Here is a 23,610-nt window from a genome sequence, read left to right on the forward strand (position 1 = left end):
AACAAAGCTGCCAGTCTAGCCAATAAAATGAAGACAGGTTGTTTTTTTTTCAGGGGGGGGGGGGGAGACATCGGCCACAACGTTGTGCTTCACTGCAAGTAACTAACTCCCATTTTTACAGCACGAACACTGAAAGAAAAAACAACAGCTTTTCCCGTTAAGTGCTGTAAGAGTTTCGGATGGTTTAAACATGCATTTTGCTGCTTTCTGTTGCATATGTATTTATTTCTGCTGTTAACGAGAGTTAAACCTTTATTGTTATTTTGTTAAACACCCAAAACGGTCCACGTGTAATCGTACGGTAAGTGCATAGCAAATAAAGATGAAAGAAAATGCACACTACGGTAGCCCCTGCCCTGATGTCTTGGATCTCTTCACAGTAACAAACACTATGCATCACGACACAGCTTTGCAGGGAAGGGTTGGACATTTCTCACTACTGCACTTTTTTTTAAAGGACACTTGACATTTACAGGTTGTTGTTTTTTTCTCTCTTTTTTTTGTTTTTTTTAAGAGGAAATATTTGCCATTAGACATCCAAATCACCTACAGAGGAAATATATATATAGATATAGTATGGAAGCCCTTGAAATTAAAAAATAAACCAACAGGATTTGTTGAAGGGCATTTTTTTTTCTGTTAACATAGGGTGAGGGGGGGGGGGGAATCCATTAAACGCCAGCTTTGTTATTTGGCTGCACGTTCTTAGTGACTTGTGCACACGCTGAGGCGCTGTTGCACTAGTTTGGAGTTTGTTTGCGGCACATGGTTGGTGTATCTGTTAGTTTAGAGCATGCACGTGAGGATCGGGGGTCTTCTGAGGGGGGCGGGGGCAGTCTTTGAAACCGGTGAGTGGTTGCATGCTGCTGCATTCCATAGAACGGAAACATAAAAGGCAGTTAGCTAATAATCTTGTGCTGTAGTCCCCTTGTAAACACACACACACACACCCACACACACACATACTGTACATTCACGTGTGCATGCATACTCACGGAGCACACCAACACACACAGAAAGGGGGCAATAATAAAGTGACTAGTAACAGCACTGCACCCCAGCGCTGCCCTCCCTCCTCTCCCTAAAGACAAATAAGACAACTGAAGCCAAAATGAGATTAAGGAAAAGGAGAAAGTCCAGCTGCTTTATGTCCTCCCTCAGCTCTGCGGGCGGCTGAGAGGTGGGGTTTGTGTGGAGGGCAGTCGAAAGGTCAGGTCCGGTTAGAGGAGTCGAGGCGCTCGGCCCTACGAGGGAGGCTTGCTGTAGCCGAAAAGTCCGACAGGTAGGTATTTGACGTGAGTGGGCCACTGGGCGGCCAGCTGGAAGAACTTGACGTCGTTCCACTCGACGCAGTCTATGGACACTGGTGGGAGATGGAAACGACGGTGAGGATAAGCTACAATGTGAGCAGGAAAGAAACAAAGCTGCTCGCGATCATCCAGCTCACCTTTCAGGATGGTCTGCTGCTGCTTGGCCGAGCAGATGAGTCGACTGATGCCTTCGATGACCTGGCTCTTGGAGTCTACGTCCTTCTCTTTGGGCTTCTTCCCCAAGAAGATGGTAGGAACTGAAGGGAGGAACAAACACCAGAGTCAAAGTGCTGTGTGATGGAGGGAGACGGCGACTGGGTGGCAGTGTGTGAGTCTAGATTTAGACTGGCTTACTTCAATTGCATTTAAATCTCTAGTATCCCACTACAGAGGACACATATATATACCCTGCTTCTCAGAGTATGCGCTCTGAACATGGATCTGAGGGATTCCTTTTAAAGACTTGTCCAAAGGGCTTTGCAGTAACTATTTTAGGGCCTGTCTGCAGGGAACCTGGCTAACTGCAACAAGCCTGCAAGTCAAAAACACTTATTTAGTGATAACAATGTAATATGGCCTCAGTCTGTGCTGAATGCAATACAGGGATCATTGTAAGAAAGAAATCAGTGAAATTAATCAATCGTTATTAATATTACAAATTTTAGTTTCAAGTGAAGCCATAATCATAAAAATGATTTAAAGCATCAGATTTGCAACGCCTCACCTTTTTTGTTCTTCTCCTTGGTGACCACAGTCATGGCCATGGTGCTGACCTGGGCCTGTGGATCGCTGCTGCCCCCGCCTGGTAGCCTGCTGACCTGCAGCGAGCGGAAGGCGCTCTTCAGCGTGTTCTTGCAGCCCGTGTCGCGTCGCTCTCCCTCCCGCCGCTTCTCTGCCAGAGAGGCCAGCCAGTAATCCACCTGCAGGCCGATGGCGTCCACGCCGTGGGACATGCTGGGGCTCCTGTGGACAGACAGCGCGTGCATGAGCGACTTCCTCAGGCCCTTCGTGACAACTATAAAGCATCGTAACTGAACTTTCCTATTATTCTCTGGTCTCTCATATCAAACTTGTGAAGAACTTAATTATTAACATATTTATCTGACATTATTTGTAGTTTTTAGTTTCAGCAGAATACACAGATGCAGTGAGGGGTTCTGCTCTGGTCCAATTATGAGACATACATACATCTAACTTTTCTTTACATCACAAACACATTTGTAAGATAATTTAACAGCTTCACGAGCAGACCGACTTGAATCTGAGAGCTGAATTTCATTCATCATGTTCAACACACTCCCCAAAAAATTTCTGCAGAGGACGAAATGTAAAAGATCAGATCAGTGATCTCTGCAGAGAGGCACTGCAGCAAAAAAAACATCTGATTCAGTGGCTGAAGCATCAAAGAGAGCCTCGATTGGGAAGAGGATCTCAGAGAAACACGAACAACTCGCTGCCTGTTTGCTTAAAGAACAAGCAGACGGCTGATTAAAAGGCATTTATCCCTCTGCCACAGCTCAGTACTGACAGCATCATCAACATGCATGCTGACAGCTGAGACATCAACAGAAAAACATACACAAATGCAGAAAATCAACCTGAATAAAATAAACGGTTCTTTAAATATCTACATCTGAGGACTTGATTTAAAGCACATCAGTATAATTACAAGATCCTGTAAAGAAATATGAATGTTAGAGAACTCTTACCCTTGAACTGTGAGCACGCTCCCCATGGAGGGAGAGGAGGGAGGCGTGGCTGTCTCTTTGATCATCCCGGTGGGAGAGCCGTGGGAGGGTGGTGATGTGGAGGGGACAGCGAGGCTCACTGCTACACCCTCCTCTGCATCTCCTTCATAACCCAAATGGAAATAACGTGAAACCCTAAATCGAATTCTTTTTTAACATCTTTTGACGTTTTCCAAACACTCACCTGTTGGAGACTGACCAGACTCGATCAGACCAACCTTCACCACCTGGAAAACAAGAAGGGATGTCAGCCAAAGATCCTGAAGATGAGCAGCAGCAAAGGTAAAAAGTTCCCACTCAAGAGTAGAATTCTCACCCCAATAAAAGGAATGAACTTCTGGTAGGAGTCTTCATCTCGCCTGGGAAAAGGACAGTGAGCGGTGTTTGTTAAAGAAGACCTAAAAGATCAAAGATCTGGCGCGTGTTCGCTGACATCTGTACTCACGTTCTGTGCTTGCAGGTTAGCATGGCCTCGGCGATGGGCAGCTGGTGTGTTACTGTAGCTCCGCTGATGTATTGGGAAATTCTTCCTGCCACATCCAACTGATCTGCAGGAGAAAATAAAACAATTGGAGAAGTGAATAAACGTGCGAAACGCTGAAGTACGTCCTGAGGGGAGACGGCACGTGTGGTACCTGTCTGCGGCGGCTCTGAGCGACTGAACATGTCTCTCCACGCCCCGTCCAGAAAGGAGGAGCTGTAGCGATTGTCGAGGGCTCCGAGGTGTTTAGCCACAGGATGAGAGCCTGATGAACATAATGAAAGAGCGGGAAGGAGGAAGGATCGAGGAGTTTAATGAGCTAACACGACTGCCTGTTCCTCCTACCAATGTGCCAACAAGCAAGACATACTAACAAGTTACAGCATTTCCCAAAGTCCAATTAGCATGCAGACAAGTGACTGTGTGCACCAGACATCACTTCCTGCAAAGCAGTAAAACTTCGCTGCGGTCTGACTCTGCAGGAGGAGACAAAAGCAGGCTCTCTCACCCAGCGGCACCACCAGGAAGCGCATGTGGTTCAGCCAGTCAGATGTCTTGTTGGCGAGCTGGGTGACGAAGAACTGCAGGATGGCTCCCAGGTAGCTCTGGCTGCCCACCGCCACCACCTTCACTGGTCTGGGCATGGACGAGTTACAGTTGCAGCTACAGGGAAAAAGAAAGAGAGAGAGAGAGAAATACTCATTACTCAAGAAACAAAAAGTTTGATCATTGTCTCAAAACATACTAAGAACATTCCTGTTTTAAGAAACACAACCTAATCTCTATTGGAAAATATCCTAAAAAAATAGATTTCTTATTACAGTGTGTCCTACAGATGTACAGATGTGCCTTGGTGCACATCTGAGATGAAGCACATCAAACTAGTGAGAATTCATTCAGTGCTCAGGAACCCAGACTGTGGGCGTTTTTAAAGGACATAGTACACACAGGTGTATGAAAGCTCTAGTTTTAAGGACGTTTCCTGTGTGGATTGCCCTTCATTTTTTATACTGAATTCCATTTGAAGTCAGAAATCCAGAGTTCCTACTAATTTTCAGCCAGAACACCCTCTCAAGATACACTATCCCACTCGGAAAGCTGGAGAAGCCAATCTAACTCCAACTTCACAATCCAAGATGGCAGCTCAGAGCGTAAACTGCACTAAGACTGTGGAACTGGTCCTCTGTACTATTACTGATGTGTATTCATGACTTGCTAAATAATCACTGACCAGGCTCTATCCATGAATGTGCTGCAGAGGTGTTTTTAACAGCAGAAATACAGGCACTGCGTTGCACTCCAGGTACTGTTACTGATGGCTAGCAAGCTAAATAAAACCTGTTATTGTGGCTGTACTGTAATGGGTTTGACTTCAGTCCCAGCTCCTGCATTAGAAAAAGAAACATGAAGCCCCTTTTATTCCCAGACTACAATCTAACTCACATTATTTAAGGCAAAATAATCATTTTATATTTCTAACTATTGCTCTGATGACATTTCCTTTATGTTCAGGCAAATTTCATGCCAACAGTGCAAACACAAACCAGAAGAATTCCCACATGTGTGGGAGAGAGTGATAAGCAGAGGGACAAGCCGACGTGATGGATGCAGATATGGGAGACATAAAGTTTTTGTTGCTTTTATAAAGCAAAGTGAGTCACAGGGGCAAAAAAAGGAGGAGGAGAACAGAAGGAGCAAAATATATAAGGGTCAAAGGAAGAACAGAAGTCAGAAAAATAAGGCTCAGAGCAAGAAGAAAGACTAAACAGATGAGTCACTCTGCACACCAATGAGTCTAGCTCGCTCTGTGTGTGTGTGTGTGTGTGTGTGTGTGTGTGTGTGTGTGTGTGTGTGTGTGTGTGTGTGTGTGTGTGTGTGTGTGTTAGATTCGATCAGAAAAACTCACAACTTCTGGATGCGAGTGAGCACGGCAGACAGCACCGCCTGTATTTCAGCTGCTGAGCACGTGCAGACCACCGGGTGTCTCTGTACCTGGAGCTGCTCTGCAACATACTGCAATACATGAAAGAGGAGATGTGCAGTCAAAAAAAAAAAAAAAAGGAAAGAAATAGGAATAAAAAAGAAAAAGAACGAACCAAATCCACCCAAAGTTATTACGGAAAGCTGCAGGCCTTACCTGCCCCTGCCAGTCTGTGCTGTTGACCAAAATGAGGCTCTCTGGGAGCGCCGAGTCCGACAACAAAATCTGGTTAAGCTGATCGTACACTGCTTTCCTCAGAACCTACACACACACACACACACACACACACAGAGTACATAAATCTCCCCACAGCGACACATTTGCTCTTCAGATGACTCATCACCACATACATAATTCATTTCTGAGCTCCAGGCCGGTCGTACATTATCAGAATTCATGTGTTTTATTTTTTTTAAAAACGCGTGGGTCATAAGCAGACGGAGAACAAAGGAAGATTTTTTTGTTAATTCCTCTGTGGGAAACAACCACAATACGCAGGTTTATTTTTGTATACATGGTTGAAACGATGATGCTGAAATCCTGGAAAGAGCTAAAGCGAAATGAGATTTTATAACCGTTCAGTGTCGTACCGGCGTGCTGTGTCCCAGCTCCGGGGACCTCTCAGAGTCGGAGCTGTTGGTCCGCTCACTGAGAGGTTTGGACAGCTGTCTCTCCTTCATCGGAGTGCTAATGCGCTTCTGCCTTGGTGTATGGCCTCCATCCAACCTGGTGGGGAAAAAAGTCAAACTCAAGAAATAAGAAGTTCAGGATTTTTCAGCATAGTCGCCTCTGAGGCCTCATTTTTCCTTTCATTTTATAAGCTTTACTTAGAGATCCTGAGTTGCCCTCAGAATTTACCAACCACAGGGTTTGTAAGCATGTTCATTAAAAGAAGGGGTTAATGCCTGAATTTGTAGCAGATCCAGTGTACAGTTATAATGATATAGGATTGTCTTTAGCGTACATTACATTTTTTGTAAACTAAATGCCCTCCTGGCAGACTTGGGGGATCCAATCTGGCACTAACTCTGCTGATCACTTAACCTTTCACCTTTCTGTCCAAACATATATTTATTATGGCTCTAAAAAACAAGATGGCAGGGGTCATTACTCAAGCTAAAACTGAGCTGATTAGTAAAGAGGCCAACGCACAGATTAAAACAGCTAAACAAATGTATCTGGGACTAAGCCTTGGGTGACTTACCTCGGCGATGCCATCGGCTGTGCTTCACCTTTGCTGCTCTTAATGGGTGTACGGGGTTTTTCTGCCACGGACACCATGATGCACGGGCCGACTTCAGCGAACAGCTCCTGGTCTGTTAGCTCCTACACACAAACAGACACACACAGTCCACAGACAGGCTGTCAGTGTCAAAGAAAGGAGATACTGGCACCCACTTTTTTGTGTTTCTTCTGCTCTCTCAATCTGTCTCGCTTGCAGCACAGATGGCGGCGAATCCGCCTCAGAGTGATACCGACAAAGATCCCAGCACAACATTAACTCTCCCTCTTTGACACACTGACACTCATTTAAAAACACACGAGGAAAGTCGTACCAGCGTGTCGGTCTCAGACGGGATCTCATCCAGGTTGCGGCTTCGGGAAGGTTTCATCTTCTCCAGAAGAGGCTGCTCCCCCTGCTGGGAACAGAAGGGAGAGGCAGTCAGTCTACGGGCTTAATGAGCCTCGAGATTTGGTAAACAAGAAGGAGCAGAGCTCTCGGCTCTCGGCTTCAGGGAGAAAACTCAACAGCAGTTACGCCCAGAAGATGTTGGTTTTCGTCTGCCGTTTTAGGCCAGACGAAGCATTCTACACAAATAATTAGATAGGACCTACTTACTGAAGTGAAAGCAGCTCCTTCATCTTCCAAACACATATTTGAGAAAGTGTCCCAACAGCAGTCAGAACCTAAAAGCTTATTTCATTATGAAGGGAGGAACTGGAGCTGCCTGAAGCACATCCAGTGCCATCCATTCAAACTGAGAGACTAAACCCTTTTTATTCAGCAGATGGTCACCGTCAAAGACTTATTGAATTTCTGCTCCATTAAGGAAATGCTAGCGTGAAACATTTTTCAAATTTCACATTTCCACTGCGCTCCCCGCCGTGCTGACTGTCACCGGCTTTAGATTCTGGATATTTAGCACATCAATGCAGAGTCGCATGCTGTTTTTCATGCTACTTGCTTCATTTCATGCTGCATTCTTCACGTACTTTATGGTACTATGTGCTACTTAGTCACACTGTTTTACTACAGCTTTATTGTTTTGCTATCCTGCCACTAGAAGCACTTTGCAATCTTAGGTTAATGCCGTATCGCTCAGCTTCTCGTGTACTTTTACTATGACTTCTTAAGGGCCCAAGAAATAGAAGAAGTTATAGTATTCACAAGAAATCTTGAGCCAACCCTACGTTCTTTATGTTTGGCTAATAAAATGAGGAATGTGCAGCAATTTATTGAAATATGAATGAAGCATATTTAAGGACAGACTGCACAGCGTGCTGAGATATGCCAAGTTTTCAGCAAATTACGTGTTTTAGTTGTAACAATAGTAGTAGAGCCTACAAAGGGATGGCTCAAGACTTGTGCACAGTACCGTATATCCAACACTACTAAATTAAATTGTGTATCAAGTTTTTTTCCCCACAAGGTAACGTCAATGTAGAGAAAATACAAATACTCTTGAGTTTTTGCTGAGACGGACACAGGTCTCACTTTACACCAACGAGGCGAGCGCTGCATTTGGACACAGGTTTGAAAGCGTTCCGGTTGTAAAGTCAGATATCCTTCGTGAAGAGTTCACTGCGCTCTAACAGGTGAGGCGTTTCAGTGAGTTACTCACCGGGCTGAACGTGTCTCTGCCCAAACTGCCTTTGCTGTTCAGGCTGCCGATCTCCGTCTGAGAGCTCGACTGAGACATTCCCTCAAAGAACGGCCTGAGCAAACACACACACACACACACACACACACACACACACACACACACGTTAACTTTTTATTCAGATACTTACATAACACACATTTATTTTTTAATGATAGACAGAAAGAAAGAGCAGAACAGAAGAAAGTCAAGTAACAGCGGTAAGACTTCTGGGTTCTGGGTCACTCTGAGGCTTTCTGATGTTATTGAAAATAATGACTCAGACTGGGCAGCGATTCTGTGTCGTTTAAGTATGCAAAGAAGAATTTTTGAGCAAAATAATTATTATTCAAAAGTTCTGATCAAAGTTAAAACTGACCCAGTTTTGGCTCATGCCAAGCTTTTAATCTGTGGCTGTAATGAGCAGCTTCGCCCAACAGAGGGGGCTCTGAATTGTTAATGAAAGTCCTCTCTGTGTGCTCGTCAGTGTGTGCGGGTGAAGCGGGAGTGTGGGGATGAATATTAATGTCGCGTCTGTGCCAGTGCTCGTACCTCAGCTTAGGTTTGGGCGTGCTCAGGATGCTGTCGGTCTCGTCCAGCTCCGGCCCGCTGTCGCTCGGGTTGTACATCTCCAGGCTGTCGTACAGCTCGTCCAGGTCCTCCTCCACCTCCTGGATCTGCTCCCTGGACACGTGCTCCAGGCCAAAACCAACCTGGGAGAGACGCACGGAGGAGCGGGTGACCAACACACACGGTCGCTGTGCAGCTTTGACACCTAGAGTTTCTGTTTATCACCTGAATCTGTCACTTCTCTTCACACAAAAAGCACATCGACGGCAGCCTCCCTTCCTTTAAATGAGCACTAATCTCTGTGCGTACAGGGGACAGACATGTTGATACCAGCTGTGAAACCAGACACGGATCACTGCCTGTTTCTCTGTTGACACCACGGGGCTTTGCAAGCCCGCAATTTCACAGAAGCTGAATATCAAAAGTGAAAGAAGCGAGATGCTTACATGCCACAGTGACCTGGCTAACATCAGAGCGAGTCAGGCAGCTCAGCCTAACTCCTAAACAGGGAGCCCAGTTATAGCAGTGATTTGGACTTAAAAGGTAAGTATTCATGCATGTAATCATAAGCAATACAAGCAGGGATAAACAGAAATAACACGAGTTTGTGTTTGGACCAGCACTCCACTCCAAAAATGTTCATTCAGCGTGGGAACAGAGACGTCACGTCTTTACGATTTAAAGCGCACTCAGGAGCCAGCCAGTAAACCACACACAATGGATAATCATTTGTATTGTTATCTGATGTGATAGCATAGCTGGTTCTGCTTTCATAATGTAACACTATCCGCCTGTGTGTGTGCGTGCATGTGTGTGAGATCACTGAGGGGGAAAAACAAGGTGGAGACGCATTCATTAGAAGCAACCACCTCAAAGTACTCCGACGGGTGTTTATATGTCTGTGGACAGACTTTTCATTGTGATTGTGTCATAGGCACACGCGTGGCTGGCATCTCAATGAAAGCAGACTTGGACGGCAGGATATTTCCTTAAGGAAAAACACCAGCGCTGTAAACAATATCATTTCAGTCGCTGGTACTGGGAATTTGTGTAAAGCACTACTGATCCATCAGTTCAATCACAAGCTGCACTTTTGTAATATTTGTTGAAATACATTGTGTTTTAACCTGCAGGAGGTCCTGAGTGTTTCAGATTGATGTGCATTCTCATGGAAAGTGTGTTTAGTGCATGATGTGAAGCTGTCCCCGCTGCTGCTATGGTGACGTTTTTCAACAAGTTTATGGTCTTTTTATGCATCAAATGACAGGTGAGGTGTCAGGCCCTTTGTAGTGTTATTGTTTGTCGAGGGGATTGATTTAGTTATTAGGCAGTTGGTCAAATAAGGTCAAAGTCTTACTGCCTTTAGTACACGTGGACTGATGGTGCATCAGAGGAATAACCGTGAGACGGCCTTGGTCTGAGAATTCTTTACTATCGAGTCAGATGTGATTTTATTGTAAAAATCATCTAGTTTGTTGTTCAACAAGGATAAGCTGGGGTAAAATTGGGTTTCTATTGCAGCGATGAGTTTCCAGATAGTTAATAATTAAACTTATGGCTGAATCTATAAGAATCCAACTATCCTCTGCTCCTTATCTGAGTTTGGGTCACAGGGACTCTGGGGCGGTGGGGGACTGAGTGTTTCTCAAGAGAGCCCAGAGGTATAATCTCTCCAGCTAGTCTCCTGGCAGCCTTCTCTCGGTAGGACATGGTTGAAACACCTCTTTTAGGTGACGTCCAGGAAGTATCCTAATCAGGACCACCTAAACTGACTCCTTTAGCCCACGGGGCCTTGACCTGAAAAGGCTACATTGGTCCGCAGGGGTTTGCTGCTTATTGGATTGAGCGGTGATCAGTGTGGAGGGCAATCCAATCCTCAGCTTCCATAACCAGTTTGCAGTACATGGAGCGTCACTTCTACCAAACCATCATTAAATAATCAGGTCAGATTTGACCAGAGGCCCTCGTCAGATTAGATCACACAGACTGAACAAGACCCACCTCTGAACTCCACTTTTGTTTCAATCTCAACTAAACACCTAAAAATTTTATAACTCTGTCTTGTGATGTTTTCCCAGTGACAAAATCTGTACACAAACAGACATAAACAACAAATATCAAACCGCCTTCGTGGTACTTAAAAAGTAGCAGAAAGAGTTTTGCTAGGATCAGCAATGTTTGTAATCACATGAATAAAGCAGAAGTAGATTTTCTGCAACACTGGTCACAGCAATACACATGGAACATTTTACAATAACAGTGATCTGAGTAATTAAAATAAAAGACGTCACATGTTCAGGCTTTGCCTCTGCACACCATTACAGCAGATCTTAAAACAGCTTTAATTAAAGAAAGTGTTGCATTCAATGTTCAGGAATTACAGACATTTTTATAACCAGTCTCCTGTTTTCAGATGCTCCAAATTAACCGAACACAAGTCTAGAAGGCTGAAGTGTAGAGCTTATGGACGTCAGAAAATGCCGTTTCCTCACTTGGGATGCTTTGTTAGACCTTTAATGCAGCCGCTGCTTTTTTGTGGGTCTCTGCCTTCAGTAGCCAAAAATCTGCTCGGCTGAGTTGAGCTTAGGTGACTGACTTGAAGAAAATCACATTTATTTGCTTTAAGAATCTCTTGAGTTGCTTTTGCAGTTTGCTTTGGGTCATTATTTGCACTATGAAGCACTGTGTGACCAGTTCTGCAGCATATGACTGAATCTGAGCAGAACGTACAGCCCTGTGCACTTCACAGTTCATCCTGCTGCTTGCATCTGCAGTCACATCATTAACAAACACTACTGACCCAGTTCCACTGGCAGCCATACATGCCCTCGCCCTAACACTGCTGCCACTATGCTTCTCTTCCCATCATTCTGCTACTTTTTCATCTTAGTTTGATCCGTCCACAAAAAACTCTCCAGAACTGTGCGTGCTCTTATACATGTTTTCAGTCCAAGTCTGATGTGACTTAAGTGAAACCGCTGATGGTTTTCGTGCACTTTGGCCGTCTTCTGTGCTCTTTTAGGCTTTTTAGTGTAGCTGAGCTGCTGAGTGCATCCATTCTTTCTAACAATGCACCAGACTGTAGATTCTTTTCGCTACTGAAGTTTTTGCTCTTTCTGTGACAGGTTTCCCGAGATTTGCAGGCTTAATGACGGCATACTTCACTTGCACCGACATCTCTTGGGCCTCATATTTAAAATCCCAGTGAAAAGCTACCAAATACAAGTTTAATTAACTCCAGATCTTTTATCCTCTTAATTTGTCATTGAATAATGAATGGATGGGCATCATCTGGCTGCTGTGCAGCGAGTTATCCAATTAATTAAAAAAAAAAACCTCGACTTAAAGCTGAAAATCTGCACGTTAATACCAAATCTGAAACTCCTCTGTGGTGGTGTGCAGACACAAAACTACACAAACAATCCAACTGTATGAAATCAAACAAAATCAATATGTCGTACACGCTTATACAAATAAAATAGCAATATTCCAATTTGCAATTTTGAAAAGCGACACGAGCAAGCACAGACGAACAAAATTCGATTTGTAAAGACACAGAGGGAAGGTAATGAAATTTTAATAGATTGTAACACACACGCACCCACTTTGAGACAGCACACACATATTTTGCTTGACAGAAGCACACAAACACACACACACAAACATCTTTGTTCTATTTTAAATTACAATGTCATTGTGAGCTGCCAGCTGAATCTCAGTTGTTCTGCCACATCTCTCCCACACATCTCCGTGTGTCTTCAAAGCTCAACTGAAATACACGTCGACTCCCAACAACCTGGCAAACGCACACTCTGAACCTCGCACATAAAGCCGAAGTGTGGACGTGTGATATAAGTGATCAGGAAGGAAGAAGAGCCACGGAGAGGGGAGGGGAATAGAAGAGAGAAAAACAACGGAGAAATGAGCACCCACCTCATCTGTGACTTTAAACCTTTTCAGCAAAGCGACAAACTTCTGTTTGATGTTGGGTTGCTGTGAGAGAGAAAATGGAAAAAAAGGCACAACGTGAAACTCGGATAGATGTTCATATCAGTGTGTGTGCGTGTGTGTGGGGGGAGAACACGACAGCCTAGGGAAAACCGACAGGAGGCAATCTCCACGCACTTTTCACGCCTGATGAGTCAAAACAGCAGCAGTTAATGGATGCAGCATCACTTCTGCAAAGGAAAAATGTGCCTCGTGTTATTACACTGGAATATGTGAGAGCGGGCCCGTTACCGAGGTTATCCAAGTCGACGCTTCCCAACACGAGATGCGTTTCCTGAATAATCGCAAAGGACTGATTATCTTATTCAAAAAGTGATCTGAAAAAGGAAGACGTAACATTTACTGAACGCGAGTCTGGAGTTTTTCTTGAAACGTGCGACATCTGTCCGACTCGGCAGTTCAAAATTCAATTACATTTTTGCGTGCGTGACATTTGTGAGCCAGACGAGATTATCCTGCAAAAAGGAAGCGGATCTTCAAATGCACAAGTTATTTTTACCTCAAAAACTAAATCCAAGACTATTTCTAAAACACTACACTTTTTATAACCTGTAATAACCATTTGACGGCCTCATAGGTGAGTTGATATGCTTACTAACTAATTTGCACACGCAGCAGTTGCAGAGAAATGTTATAACTTATTGAGCCACCTGGTCTCTTGTATTAGCCTCTGGCTCATACTCTACAAACACATCACATAACGCCACCGTTGCTTTAAATGATAATGTAGTAAGCTCCAAGCAGCTGGTGACATTGTTGCACTTGCTCTGTTGACACAAAATAACTGCAATATGTTTAGAATAGGGTTTTTTTTTCAATGTTGCAGTAAAGCTAAAGCAACTAAATACAATGTATTCACAAATAACACATTCATTTCAGACATAAATGTATAAGAGTATACAAAAGGTTCAGCTAAACAAAAATCAGAAACAAAGAAGGAATAAATCACATGGTCTAGTATGAATGGCCATGCGGGAGGTTTGACACCAGTGCTCGAATGTATTTACTGTCACATGTCAATCAATGGTATCCTGCGTTCTCATTGGTAGTCACTTTAATTGCTCACTTCAACTGTCAGAAAAGTTAAACTCAAGACCCGCCCACTATGTATTGCCGGCGATCATTTCCCCCATGGTTATTTGAAGTCATGGATTTCTATGGGGACTGGTTGCCATGGTGCCGCCAGTCACTGTGTGAATACCCCTTAACTCTGGACGTACCCACCCACCTGTTAGCTGTCAGTTATTTTGCCAAATGTCACTAACAACATTCACTGTGTGGCCCTACAAACTGCCCATTCACCTCTAAGCTGTAATAGTAGCACACTGTAGCAGTAATAGAGGTAGTTTATAAGGTAGCGAGCAGCAACCACCATAGCAGCTTCTGCAGTTCCTCCAATCACCACTCGAGGATGCTTCTAGAAGCAAAGCACACAGACTTTCATATCCAAATGATCAACATCACTGCAGAACGTGCTTACAGCCCAGTCCAAAACCTGTTTTGATTTCAGCAGCACATTTTTTCTCCCTAACATCGATGTTCACAGTTGTATGACTCACCCACTGAAATATTAAGCAGCAACAAGTCTTAGCTGTTTGTCAGACAGGTGGATGCCAACAGAGGCGTAGCTGCAGCTCCCTGTGACTAACGTTTGTCCTTTCGGTATCTCTGTGTTCATCTATTTGTTAATGTGCATCAGTGATTTGTGGCTTTACTGGATTCTTACATAATTCTGCATAAATCTAATAAACACTATGATTTTTCGGGTATGTAATTACCTGGATCAGTCAAAAACAGATTATTCTGCATGAATATTTAATCTAGAAAGCAATTTACTAAATGTACTTTGCAAAAAATTTACTTTGATCCTATGATAGTGATCGAAATTTATATTAGTCAATGTGATTATTTCCCAACTGAGTTTACAAAGGCAGGACCTCTATTATTGTCCGCTGTGTTTTATAACTCATGACTTCGATGTCCTGATTGGACATGAAAAATACAGATAATGAACAAAAGGCATGGTTTCAAACGTTTGGCATCATCCTCTTATTCTGTGACATTAATTTAAATGCACAAAGTCAAGCAGCAAATACAGCCGACTCATAAACACACAACTGTCCTTGCAAACACTGCAGTTCACTGTTTAAATATGAAGATTATTCTACCTGAAGCCATCTTTGGGACACGGCATGTTTTTCTTTTTTAAAATTAGTGGAAACCCAACAATCTTCGCATGTGTGTAAATCTACTTCAGGCCAAACGTTAAAATAAAATTCTCAGCGTCGTTTTGGGTTTTAAAAAAAACAACAACCCAGAAACAAAACAAAAAAAGAAAGGATGAAAAACTCAGTTTGGATGTAAAACATGAAGGAAAAAAAAGTACAAAGCAAAGCTTTCATCTGCAAAACAAGTGGGTGTCTGAGTGGCTGTGGAGAGTGAGAGTGTTTTGGAGGATTTGTCGCAATTTGCTGCTACGCAGTGGAGAGGGTCGGCTTCATGCCGGACCTCCTGGGGACGCACAGGGTGCAGGGTCTGCTGTAGGGGCTTTTAAGAGCGAGTACATATTTAATGTGTGTGTAGCAGTGCAGGTGGTTAGTGTGTGCATGTGTGCGCGCACGTGTGTGTGTGTTCTATAGAATCTACAAAGGTGCCGCAATAACAGCCTCCTTAGACAAACACAAGCACGCACATACCAAATGCTGCCTTTCTTCTGCTAAGCTGCAGCTCTACCTTCATTTTTTCCAGGGTGATTTAAAAAAATTTAAATTGTGTTGTAATCTGTGCCTCCTGCTGAGCCTTTATGTACAGTTTATGTGTGCGCGTGTGTGTCCGTGCAGCCTCAGGTTAAAATCGGCCTGATTATACGTAGAGTGAATGAGCGGCAGAAAATGGATTTGCAGATAAACCAACACGGGAGCGAGCCAGGCCGAGAGAGAGAGACAGGAGCGGGAGGGGAGGTTGGGGCGAGCAGATAAGGAGGAGAGGTTGAATGAGGTGAGGCGAGAGGCTGCGCAGGAGGAGGGAGGGTTGTTGAGTCCAGTCAAATCAAATTTATCTGAAACGGCCGTCGCACGAAGCGGGTTTGCTGCAAAAGTGCTTCACGCACAAAACAAGCAGGTAGGCAGAAAAACGAGTATAAAAGAGAGGGAGGATGAAGGGGGAGATCAGGGAGGGGGCTTTTCTTCTCCTTACCCTGGTGATACCAGCGTTGGAAGGCAGCTTACGCCTCGGCTTCTTCTTCCTCACCTCCTCGTCTTCATCAAACAGATACTGAGAAGGAAAAAGTGAGAGAAACACGAATGAGAGGAAGACGAGGAGAGCAAGTGGTGTTTTAAAGGTTAGTTCAAGGTCGCCAACTCCAGCTATAAGAAAAAAAACTAATGAGTCTTAGCGACACAATTTGTCTGCGTGGTTACACTGTTGCTCCTGGTAACATGGATACATTGTTTTTTCATTCAGCTGCTGGCTGCCAACATGAAGCCAAAAACCACTATTTCTCTTTATTTTGTGTTTTTTGGTTGTCGTTCCTCCTTTTGTGCCAGCGAAACAAAGAAATCAGTTTTTAGGTTTCTGTAATTACTAATACTGTGACTTAAACCTTAGGTGCAGCTCTAATAGCTTAATCAGTAGGTCACTAAATGTATTCTTATTTTTCAATAGACTGATATCAGTAAACAAGGCCGTGTTGCCAGGTGACAAGTAGAGCAGAATAGATGTGGCTAACTTGGCCGACCCTGACGTTCAATTAAAATCAATTAAAACAACAGCTTGTGTTTATCCCCCCCATCTGTCTCTCATTTAGCAGTGTTGAAATGTCCCTCAAAACTCAGCTTAACTTGCCCTTGGTTATATTATCATCAAAACACACAAAAACCATGAAAACAAGAAACTGAACCCCAGCTCTGACCCGATCCCTGCTTCAGTATTGAAGTTAATTCTTCACCTCTCTACCGTAACGCCCTGCGCTCCGTTTATCCTCCCTCTTGGCGCTCGGATTCCCTCCGTCTCTCCCTTCTGCCTTTTCAATCTGGCCCCCAAAAGCCTCATTGCTCTCTTCTTATCTCTCCATGCTGTCTTTTTGCTCCTTTCAATCTCTCGCACCGATGGGCGCCAATTCCCCTTACGTCCCCCTGAGACCCACCGTCTTCTCTCTCGTAATCTCAGAAAGAAGGTAACATAATAAAGAAAGCACCAGTGCTCCGCTGATCATCACACCAGTGTCACTGTGAACTGATGCTCCTGGAGAAAACCCAATAACCCCGTCGGTTCGACCAAATCTGGACGACTCGCTTTTTCTGTCGTTCCTGTGTCTGCTTATACAAAAATATTTATTTGTAGACGTGGAAATCAGTGGGAATTATGGTATTGGTTCAAATGTGAGAGCTGGGTTTTTGATTTTTAGATGTTTTCATTCTTTATAAAGCTGTAAATATAAATTCTTTATGATCTGTGCTGCTCACATACTTTCAGCAGCCGCTTCCATGATGTAAAACAACTTGAAAATGGAGGGCGAGGCATTAATATTTAATTAAAACAACAACAACAAGCTCGTGTTGAAAAGTGTAGAAACCATATTAGCTCAAATGTGATGGCATTAAATGCTTTCCAAAGCAAGCAGAGTGACTGCAAGATTAACCATGAAGTGATTGTTGTCCTCATCTCAACACACCTGCCCGTGAATGGGGTCATCGCTGCCTTCCTGCTCTGACGAGTAGCTCTCCTCCTCTTCTTCAGAGTAGTTGTCGATGTCTGGAGAACGATCTAGGGAGACGCAGAAAAAGAGACGCCACTGAGGAATGGGAGCAAACTGACAGGAGGAGGGCAGACACAGACTATTAGAGAGAAAGATAGATTCGGTGAGATGATGTGCGCACCAGACATCTTTGCTTTAGGTCCCTCGTGATCGATGGGCTGACTCGACAGGGAGTAGACTCTGATCTCAGCCACGGGCACTGAGGCATCCTTCACCTGGCTGTGCAGCCCCAAGATCTGGGCACCCTCGCTGGGGTGCTGCATCACCTTGAGGAAGGAAAAAAGCAGCAGCGTTTAAACGAGATCAGAGTCAGCTGGATTAAATGTAAATGTATCCACATTCTAGCTACGTTTTTATCCACAAGTATCCACAACTTAGTGTGTGCTAGCCTGTATGAGATTTGAATAGAATCTCGACGTTCTCTTTAAAAGAAACTCTTCCCAAATGAGCGTCTGAATAGTCAAATAGCAGCATGCAAACAGAAAGAAGGAGACTGAAAAAACAAAGAAGTCAGATAATCTTTTTAACTGAATTATTGAGGATAAAATCTACTTATTTCCATTCTTGGTCTTCCTGTACAGACAAAGTAGGGATACACTGGACTATACATCATTTAAACAGCATTAGACGAGGAGGGGAAACAGCAGTGAAGCAATAGAGACTGGCATGAAAGCTCTGCAGATGGAGAGAACAATAAAGAAACCGGGAGACAAAACAAGGCTGAGGAAAATGAACAAAACCAGACGCCGACAGAGAAAGCACGCACAGGCGAGGCAGAGGCAATCAATTCTCTGTGCGGCTGCAGCAAAGAGCAGCGCCACGTCTGCTGTGTGTGTTTGTGCGTCTAACCGAGTGACACCCAGCCTCTCTCAGGAATCTGGTCACACTCGCACATTTAATGAAGTCTGAGCAGCTTATTATGGAGCCAGCCTTAGCCAAACATTCAAGGAGAGAGACGTTGTTGCCGTGCATCCATTCACCTACACTGGCGCACATGCTGCCGATAGGCTCCCGAAGCTTCCTGCAGCTGCTAATTTTAACCATTTTCTCAAAGAAAGACAATTATGCAAATCTATCAAACAGCATGAAGATGAACATGCGTGTCTGAGAGGAACACAGACGTAATTCGACTGCTTTTCCCCTCATGAAGACAGTAAAACCCACACAAGGATTCAGTGCAGGCGCATCTTCTGAATCTTTACGCAGTTTTAAAAATTAAAGTAGTTAAATGCCACCTGAGCTCATGATGCTTTATTTTCTTCACGTAGTAAAAAATTAAATAGCAGTAATGATGACTTTAACATGATTTTAATATATCTTCAAAGCCTAAAAGTCAGAAACATTTATAGATATTGATTAAATTAAGAAAAAGTAATGAAACCAATGTTTTATTTCTCAGTATCGTGAAAGCACACGGGCAATAAATGACAAGATGATTTTAAAGGAATTGTTATGTCATCTCGCTCTCACACTTCCACTTCTTACAAAATTGTGCATTTTATGGAGGATTTCATGGTGCTTAAAAAGTGACAACCAGTAATTTTACACCGCTAGATCTTTGAATAACCTCCCTCCACCAATGACATCACATAAAACCTCCAACTCAAAGTGAGCCTGTGTGGTTTGCACGCTCTACAAAAAAGAAAAAAAAAATTAACAGTAATTTAAAGCTTTAAAGTCTCGTACAAATAAAAAAAAATCACAAATCACACAATAAACCCCCTGTGAGCATCGTTCATGTACGAACAGATTTTGGTAGATGTCCAAATAGTCTGGAGATAGTTTGTAACAAAGGTAATAAGGAGTCGATTCCTACTGTGCAGGATTTAACAGTAAATCACAAGCTAACAGCTCTCTGAATGAATGAGTTTTGAGCTGTGTGTGAATCAGCTTCACTTTTAGATTCAGACTGGAAGCCTTTCACACCAATTGCCTCTAAAGTGTTTACTACCAGGTAAATCAAAGCCATTCGTTACTCTCATTATTAGTCGCTTTGATCGTTCGCCTTGAAGTTGAGAAAGTTTATCTTGAGTCCTGCCCACTAGTTGCTAGTTTGCCCATATTTTTACCACATTTTTGAACATAGTTGCTTCACTTTCTATCGTCTCTGATGGCTGTGAATCACTTCCAGAGTGGACGTAGTTTCAGTCCCCAAAGAAAAGTCCAACTTCAAAACATTAAAAAAGCAGCTTGACACCAAAAAAAAAAACCCTAAAATGTGTGGGTGGTCTACTGCTAACCTGCTCCTGTGCAGCCATCGATCTTTAACCACCTCACCAGCTTAAGCTTTTATTAGGGCTCAGGATCACGGCTGCTTGATTGACAGGTGAGAGGAGCGCAGGCTGACTGCTAAACTTCACCTCGGCCGCTTTGAGTTGCTAATCTCGACTTCAAGGTATCTGTGGTGTTGGTGGCTCTTGTAGCATTTTGTATGCAGACAAATAAAACAGCTTCCTGTGTGGTCCGAGACAATAAGAGCTTGTCAGAGAGGTCTGTGCTGTGTTTCTGTGAGTGTCTCATTAGTCTGTTATTGTGCACTAATTAGCGGCCATCCTTCTCTGTAATGTAAACATATAACACAGCGTATTGGCGCTCTTTACCAACTAAGCTTGCTACGACTTCAATAGAAAACTCAAAGCTGCAGAACAGTGCTTCACATCACACTGCCTACTCTGCCTCTGTATAACATTCATGGCCGTGTCACACTTGCTCTCAACAGTAACTTTGTCGACACACTTTCACTTAGACGTAACTTATGTAAGTATTTTATTATGGCCCATAACTGAAGGCAGCTGCTGAGCTTGTGTTCATTTATTCAAACAAAGCACTGATTGCAGTGAACACATACTGTGCAGTGTGACGGTTAAAGATAGCTATACTCAGTCTCCGAAATACATGGCAGCTTCTGAAAATCTCTGCAAAATGAACTTTGTGCATTTTTTCTGTGGATTAAATTTGCCATCCCACGAGGCATCGGGGGGCTTTGGCGCACATGTCTGTTGAGACACCATGAGTGTATAGAATAGTTAAAAACAAAAAAACGTAACTGAAATTAGACATTTTCAGCACTAACAGTCAAAATAAAAGAGTTGCGCAAATCTACAAATCTACTATGGCAACTAAATGAAAGGAAACTGAAGTGTGAAGAAAACTTCAAAATAAAAGCAAAATGAAAACAAATGAAGAATTCTAAATATGCAAAAACACGCAGCCACTGTTGAACAATGTTTAGTAACACTCGAGGAATTAAAGGTTCAGAGCCCGCTCAAACGAGACGTAGCGCATAACTACGACTGCAGTGAGTCCATCACTCCACTCAGAAATCGACTAACCCGTTAACCTGGTCCTCGACTCTCACCGTACCTTGTGGGTACAAAAATACTACTTTGTAGCAGTTAAACTGTGATATCCTTGGTATTTTTCGACGATTTATCTAAAGAAAAGGAAACAAATGATGTGTTCTTGCAACATGCTGATAGTAACAAAGCGCCTAAAGATACAATTGTTATCTGTACTGTGTAAACACAACACTGGTTAGTCCAGAGAGACTGGACTGAAAATATGTGGAAAAAGCAGCCAAACAAAAGCTTTTAAAGACCTTCAGAAATCCTGGAGAACTTTTGCTCCGTACCACATGAAAGGCTATTCAGAAGCAAAATATAAAGAAATGGGGAGTGGCTCAAGACTTTTGCGCCGTCCTGAACTTCTTCTGAGTTACCCTTCATTTGCTTCCCAACCAGTCACGGCTTCTTGAACCTGGTTCTGGAAGTTTCTTCCTGTCAAAAGGGAGTTCTTCCTTCCCACTGTCATCAAAGTGCTCGCTCATAGGGGCTCATCTGATTGTTGGGGTTTCTCTGTATTGTTATAGCCTTACAATGTAACGTATAAATAAAACTGAATTTGTAAGATTTCAGATTCAGAAGCAAAATGTTTCTGAAATCATGAACAGGTTCAGCAGTTCATTCTCCTCCTGCTGCTTGCAGGGTCAGTGGAAACTACCTGTCATATTAAGGCAGCACAGTGCCATAAACATGACATTTCTCTGTGACTCTGAAAGCCCACGTGTGTCCCCTGTAGCGTATTATTTTCCTGACACACACACAGAGCTTTAGGCAGAATATGGCAGCAGAGTAACTTCTGCTGTGGCTCAGAGGGAATGAGTTTGAACCTGCCGTACGTACGAGTCTGAATTTATGGCCTCTGCCCTTTATAAAGCACTCAACAGACAAATTGTCTGTTGAGACTGGCTCTGGAATAAAATGTGACTTTATTATATATGCAGGGACGGCCATGGACAGCCAGCAGGCACCAAAAACATAGTTTAATCAGGACTGGAAGTCTGACTTAGGGTTGGATGTATTATAACAGCTCACTCTACCGTATTTGGTTCAGTTCCATCTACAAAGACACTCCTGTAAACATGAGATCAGACCCGTTTGTTGAGTGACTGTGGATTTATGTTCTTTTCTCTCCATAAAACATTTTATGTGAAGCCAGAGAGTTGAAGGTGTTTTACACATTTAATAATCCTGACTTACACACACACACAGCTGGTGAAAGCTAACAGGCGTTCCTAAAGGACAAAGACCGTCCACACGTGCGCACACAAGTACAGACGGCATAAATCACCAGCCTTTTAAAGCAGTTTCATATCGGAGGAAGCAGGGAATGTGAGGAGCTTTTGGCAGAAGAGGCTGAAATTTAATTGTACGTTTGATTTATGGCGACATTTATGTCGGCCGAGAAGAGGACGCCGGGCCAGAGATCAAAATCCAGCGTCTGATTTGAAAGCGCACTCGGCGAATTGAGTTTACGTGAAGGTTAAATGAAGGTTGGCAATAAATACGTTTTGCGAGCCGCCGCTGTGAATGAAAATTTCCTGAATGACAAAGGAGGAGAGGAATGATGTGTATGAAGGGAGCTGCCACAAGAGAGGAGCATCGCGGATTATCGTGCTGGATATTAGCTTTAGAAAACGTTCTGCGAAGACCGGCTGAGAAATGAAGATCGGATTTAAGCAGAGGGCAGAAGCTGCATGTTTAGAGAGATGAGACCGTGACCGGTGGCTTGTTGGGTCAACAGCTCAGATCAGCTGGGACTTTTGTCTGGCTGCAAAGGATGAGACTCCACTGACTCAACAGCTCGCAGCTGACGCACCCTCAAACATGCAGCTTAACCTCCATCTGCTGCCTCAGAGGCGCCCAGTGCTGGAAATGTAAGAATAAATAATAATACTATAGCCACACGTCTGTTAAAGCAAAGTGCAATCGCTCACCTGCCTGATACTCATTTCCCTGCAATGCTGACACAAACACGAGATTCTGCAAAGTCGCAACTCTGCGCTTCACCTCTTTGAAGACCGCAGAGAAATGTAACTGCTGCTGAGAGGACGCGCGGCCGTCTCACAGTCGGCGTTTCACTTTGAATTTTCTACATTTTTGGGAACGAGCTCAATCTTGAACACTGTCAGAGGATTTCGTCTGTTTTTCAGCTGGACTTAAAGACAAACAGATGGAAATTTGGCCATAAATCAAGAATGATAGAATTTAATGATATCACGATATTTGGTAGCACGGCGGTGCAGTGGTTAGCACCGTTAGTGGGGTTAGCTTAATTGGTGACTCTAAATTGCCTGTAGGTGTGAATGTAAGTGTGAATGGTCTGCGACAGACTGGCGACCTGCCCAGGTTGTACCCCGCCTCTTACCCTTTGGCAGCGGTAGTATGGTGGTACATCCCTGAATTAGATAAATGGAAGAAAACAGATGTATGGATGTTTAACCGACATGTTTGGAAGCTGGTAAGAAGTGATTTCAAATGATCACTGATTGGTTGATTTAATTGCCCCCTTCCCTACGTGTTGGATACTTAAGATACATTTTCTCGCTCTCCTGTA

General features: G+C 43.6%; 1 protein-coding gene across 6 annotated transcripts in view; it reads right to left on the bottom strand.

The window, feature by feature from the left end:
* Nucleotides 1-1,140: 1,140 nt before the first annotated feature.
* Nucleotides 1,141-23,610, bottom strand: part of pacs1 (phosphofurin acidic cluster sorting protein 1) — a 72,003-nt gene continuing 49,533 nt past the window's right edge. For 2 of the 6 annotated variants that reach the window (XM_082526225.1, XM_082526228.1), the window contains exons 5-24: nucleotides 17,837-17,981; nucleotides 17,632-17,723; nucleotides 16,155-16,232; nucleotides 12,885-12,944; nucleotides 8,934-9,094; nucleotides 8,364-8,457; nucleotides 7,077-7,160; nucleotides 6,725-6,846; nucleotides 6,111-6,246; nucleotides 5,677-5,781; nucleotides 5,446-5,552; nucleotides 4,048-4,202; nucleotides 3,694-3,804; nucleotides 3,504-3,606; nucleotides 3,375-3,417; nucleotides 3,243-3,285; nucleotides 3,020-3,161; nucleotides 2,035-2,273; nucleotides 1,448-1,567; nucleotides 1,141-1,363 (exon numbers count right to left, since the gene is read on the bottom strand). In XM_082526225.1, the coding sequence (XP_082382351.1) occupies nucleotides 1,245-1,363; nucleotides 1,448-1,567; nucleotides 2,035-2,273; nucleotides 3,020-3,161; nucleotides 3,243-3,285; nucleotides 3,375-3,417; nucleotides 3,504-3,606; nucleotides 3,694-3,804; nucleotides 4,048-4,202; nucleotides 5,446-5,552; nucleotides 5,677-5,781; nucleotides 6,111-6,246; nucleotides 6,725-6,846; nucleotides 7,077-7,160; nucleotides 8,364-8,457; nucleotides 8,934-9,094; nucleotides 12,885-12,944; nucleotides 16,155-16,232; nucleotides 17,632-17,723; nucleotides 17,837-17,981 (2,259 nt within the window). In that variant the 3' untranslated portion in view covers nucleotides 1,141-1,244. Of the gene's footprint in view, nucleotides 1,364-1,447; nucleotides 1,568-2,034; nucleotides 2,274-3,019; nucleotides 3,162-3,242; nucleotides 3,286-3,374; nucleotides 3,418-3,503; nucleotides 3,805-4,047; nucleotides 4,203-5,445; nucleotides 5,553-5,676; nucleotides 5,782-6,110; nucleotides 6,247-6,724; nucleotides 6,847-7,076; nucleotides 7,161-8,363; nucleotides 8,458-8,933; nucleotides 9,095-12,884; nucleotides 12,945-16,154; nucleotides 16,233-17,631; nucleotides 17,724-17,836; nucleotides 17,982-23,610 lie in introns of all 6 variants that reach the window. The other 4 variants (XM_082526226.1, XM_082526224.1, XM_082526223.1 and 1 more) reach the window with 4 other exon arrangements.

Source organism: Aulonocara stuartgranti (genome assembly GCF_965226115.1).
Source record: "Aulonocara stuartgranti genome assembly, chromosome: 3".
Classification (NCBI taxonomy): domain Eukaryota; kingdom Metazoa; phylum Chordata; class Actinopteri; order Cichliformes; family Cichlidae; genus Aulonocara; species Aulonocara stuartgranti.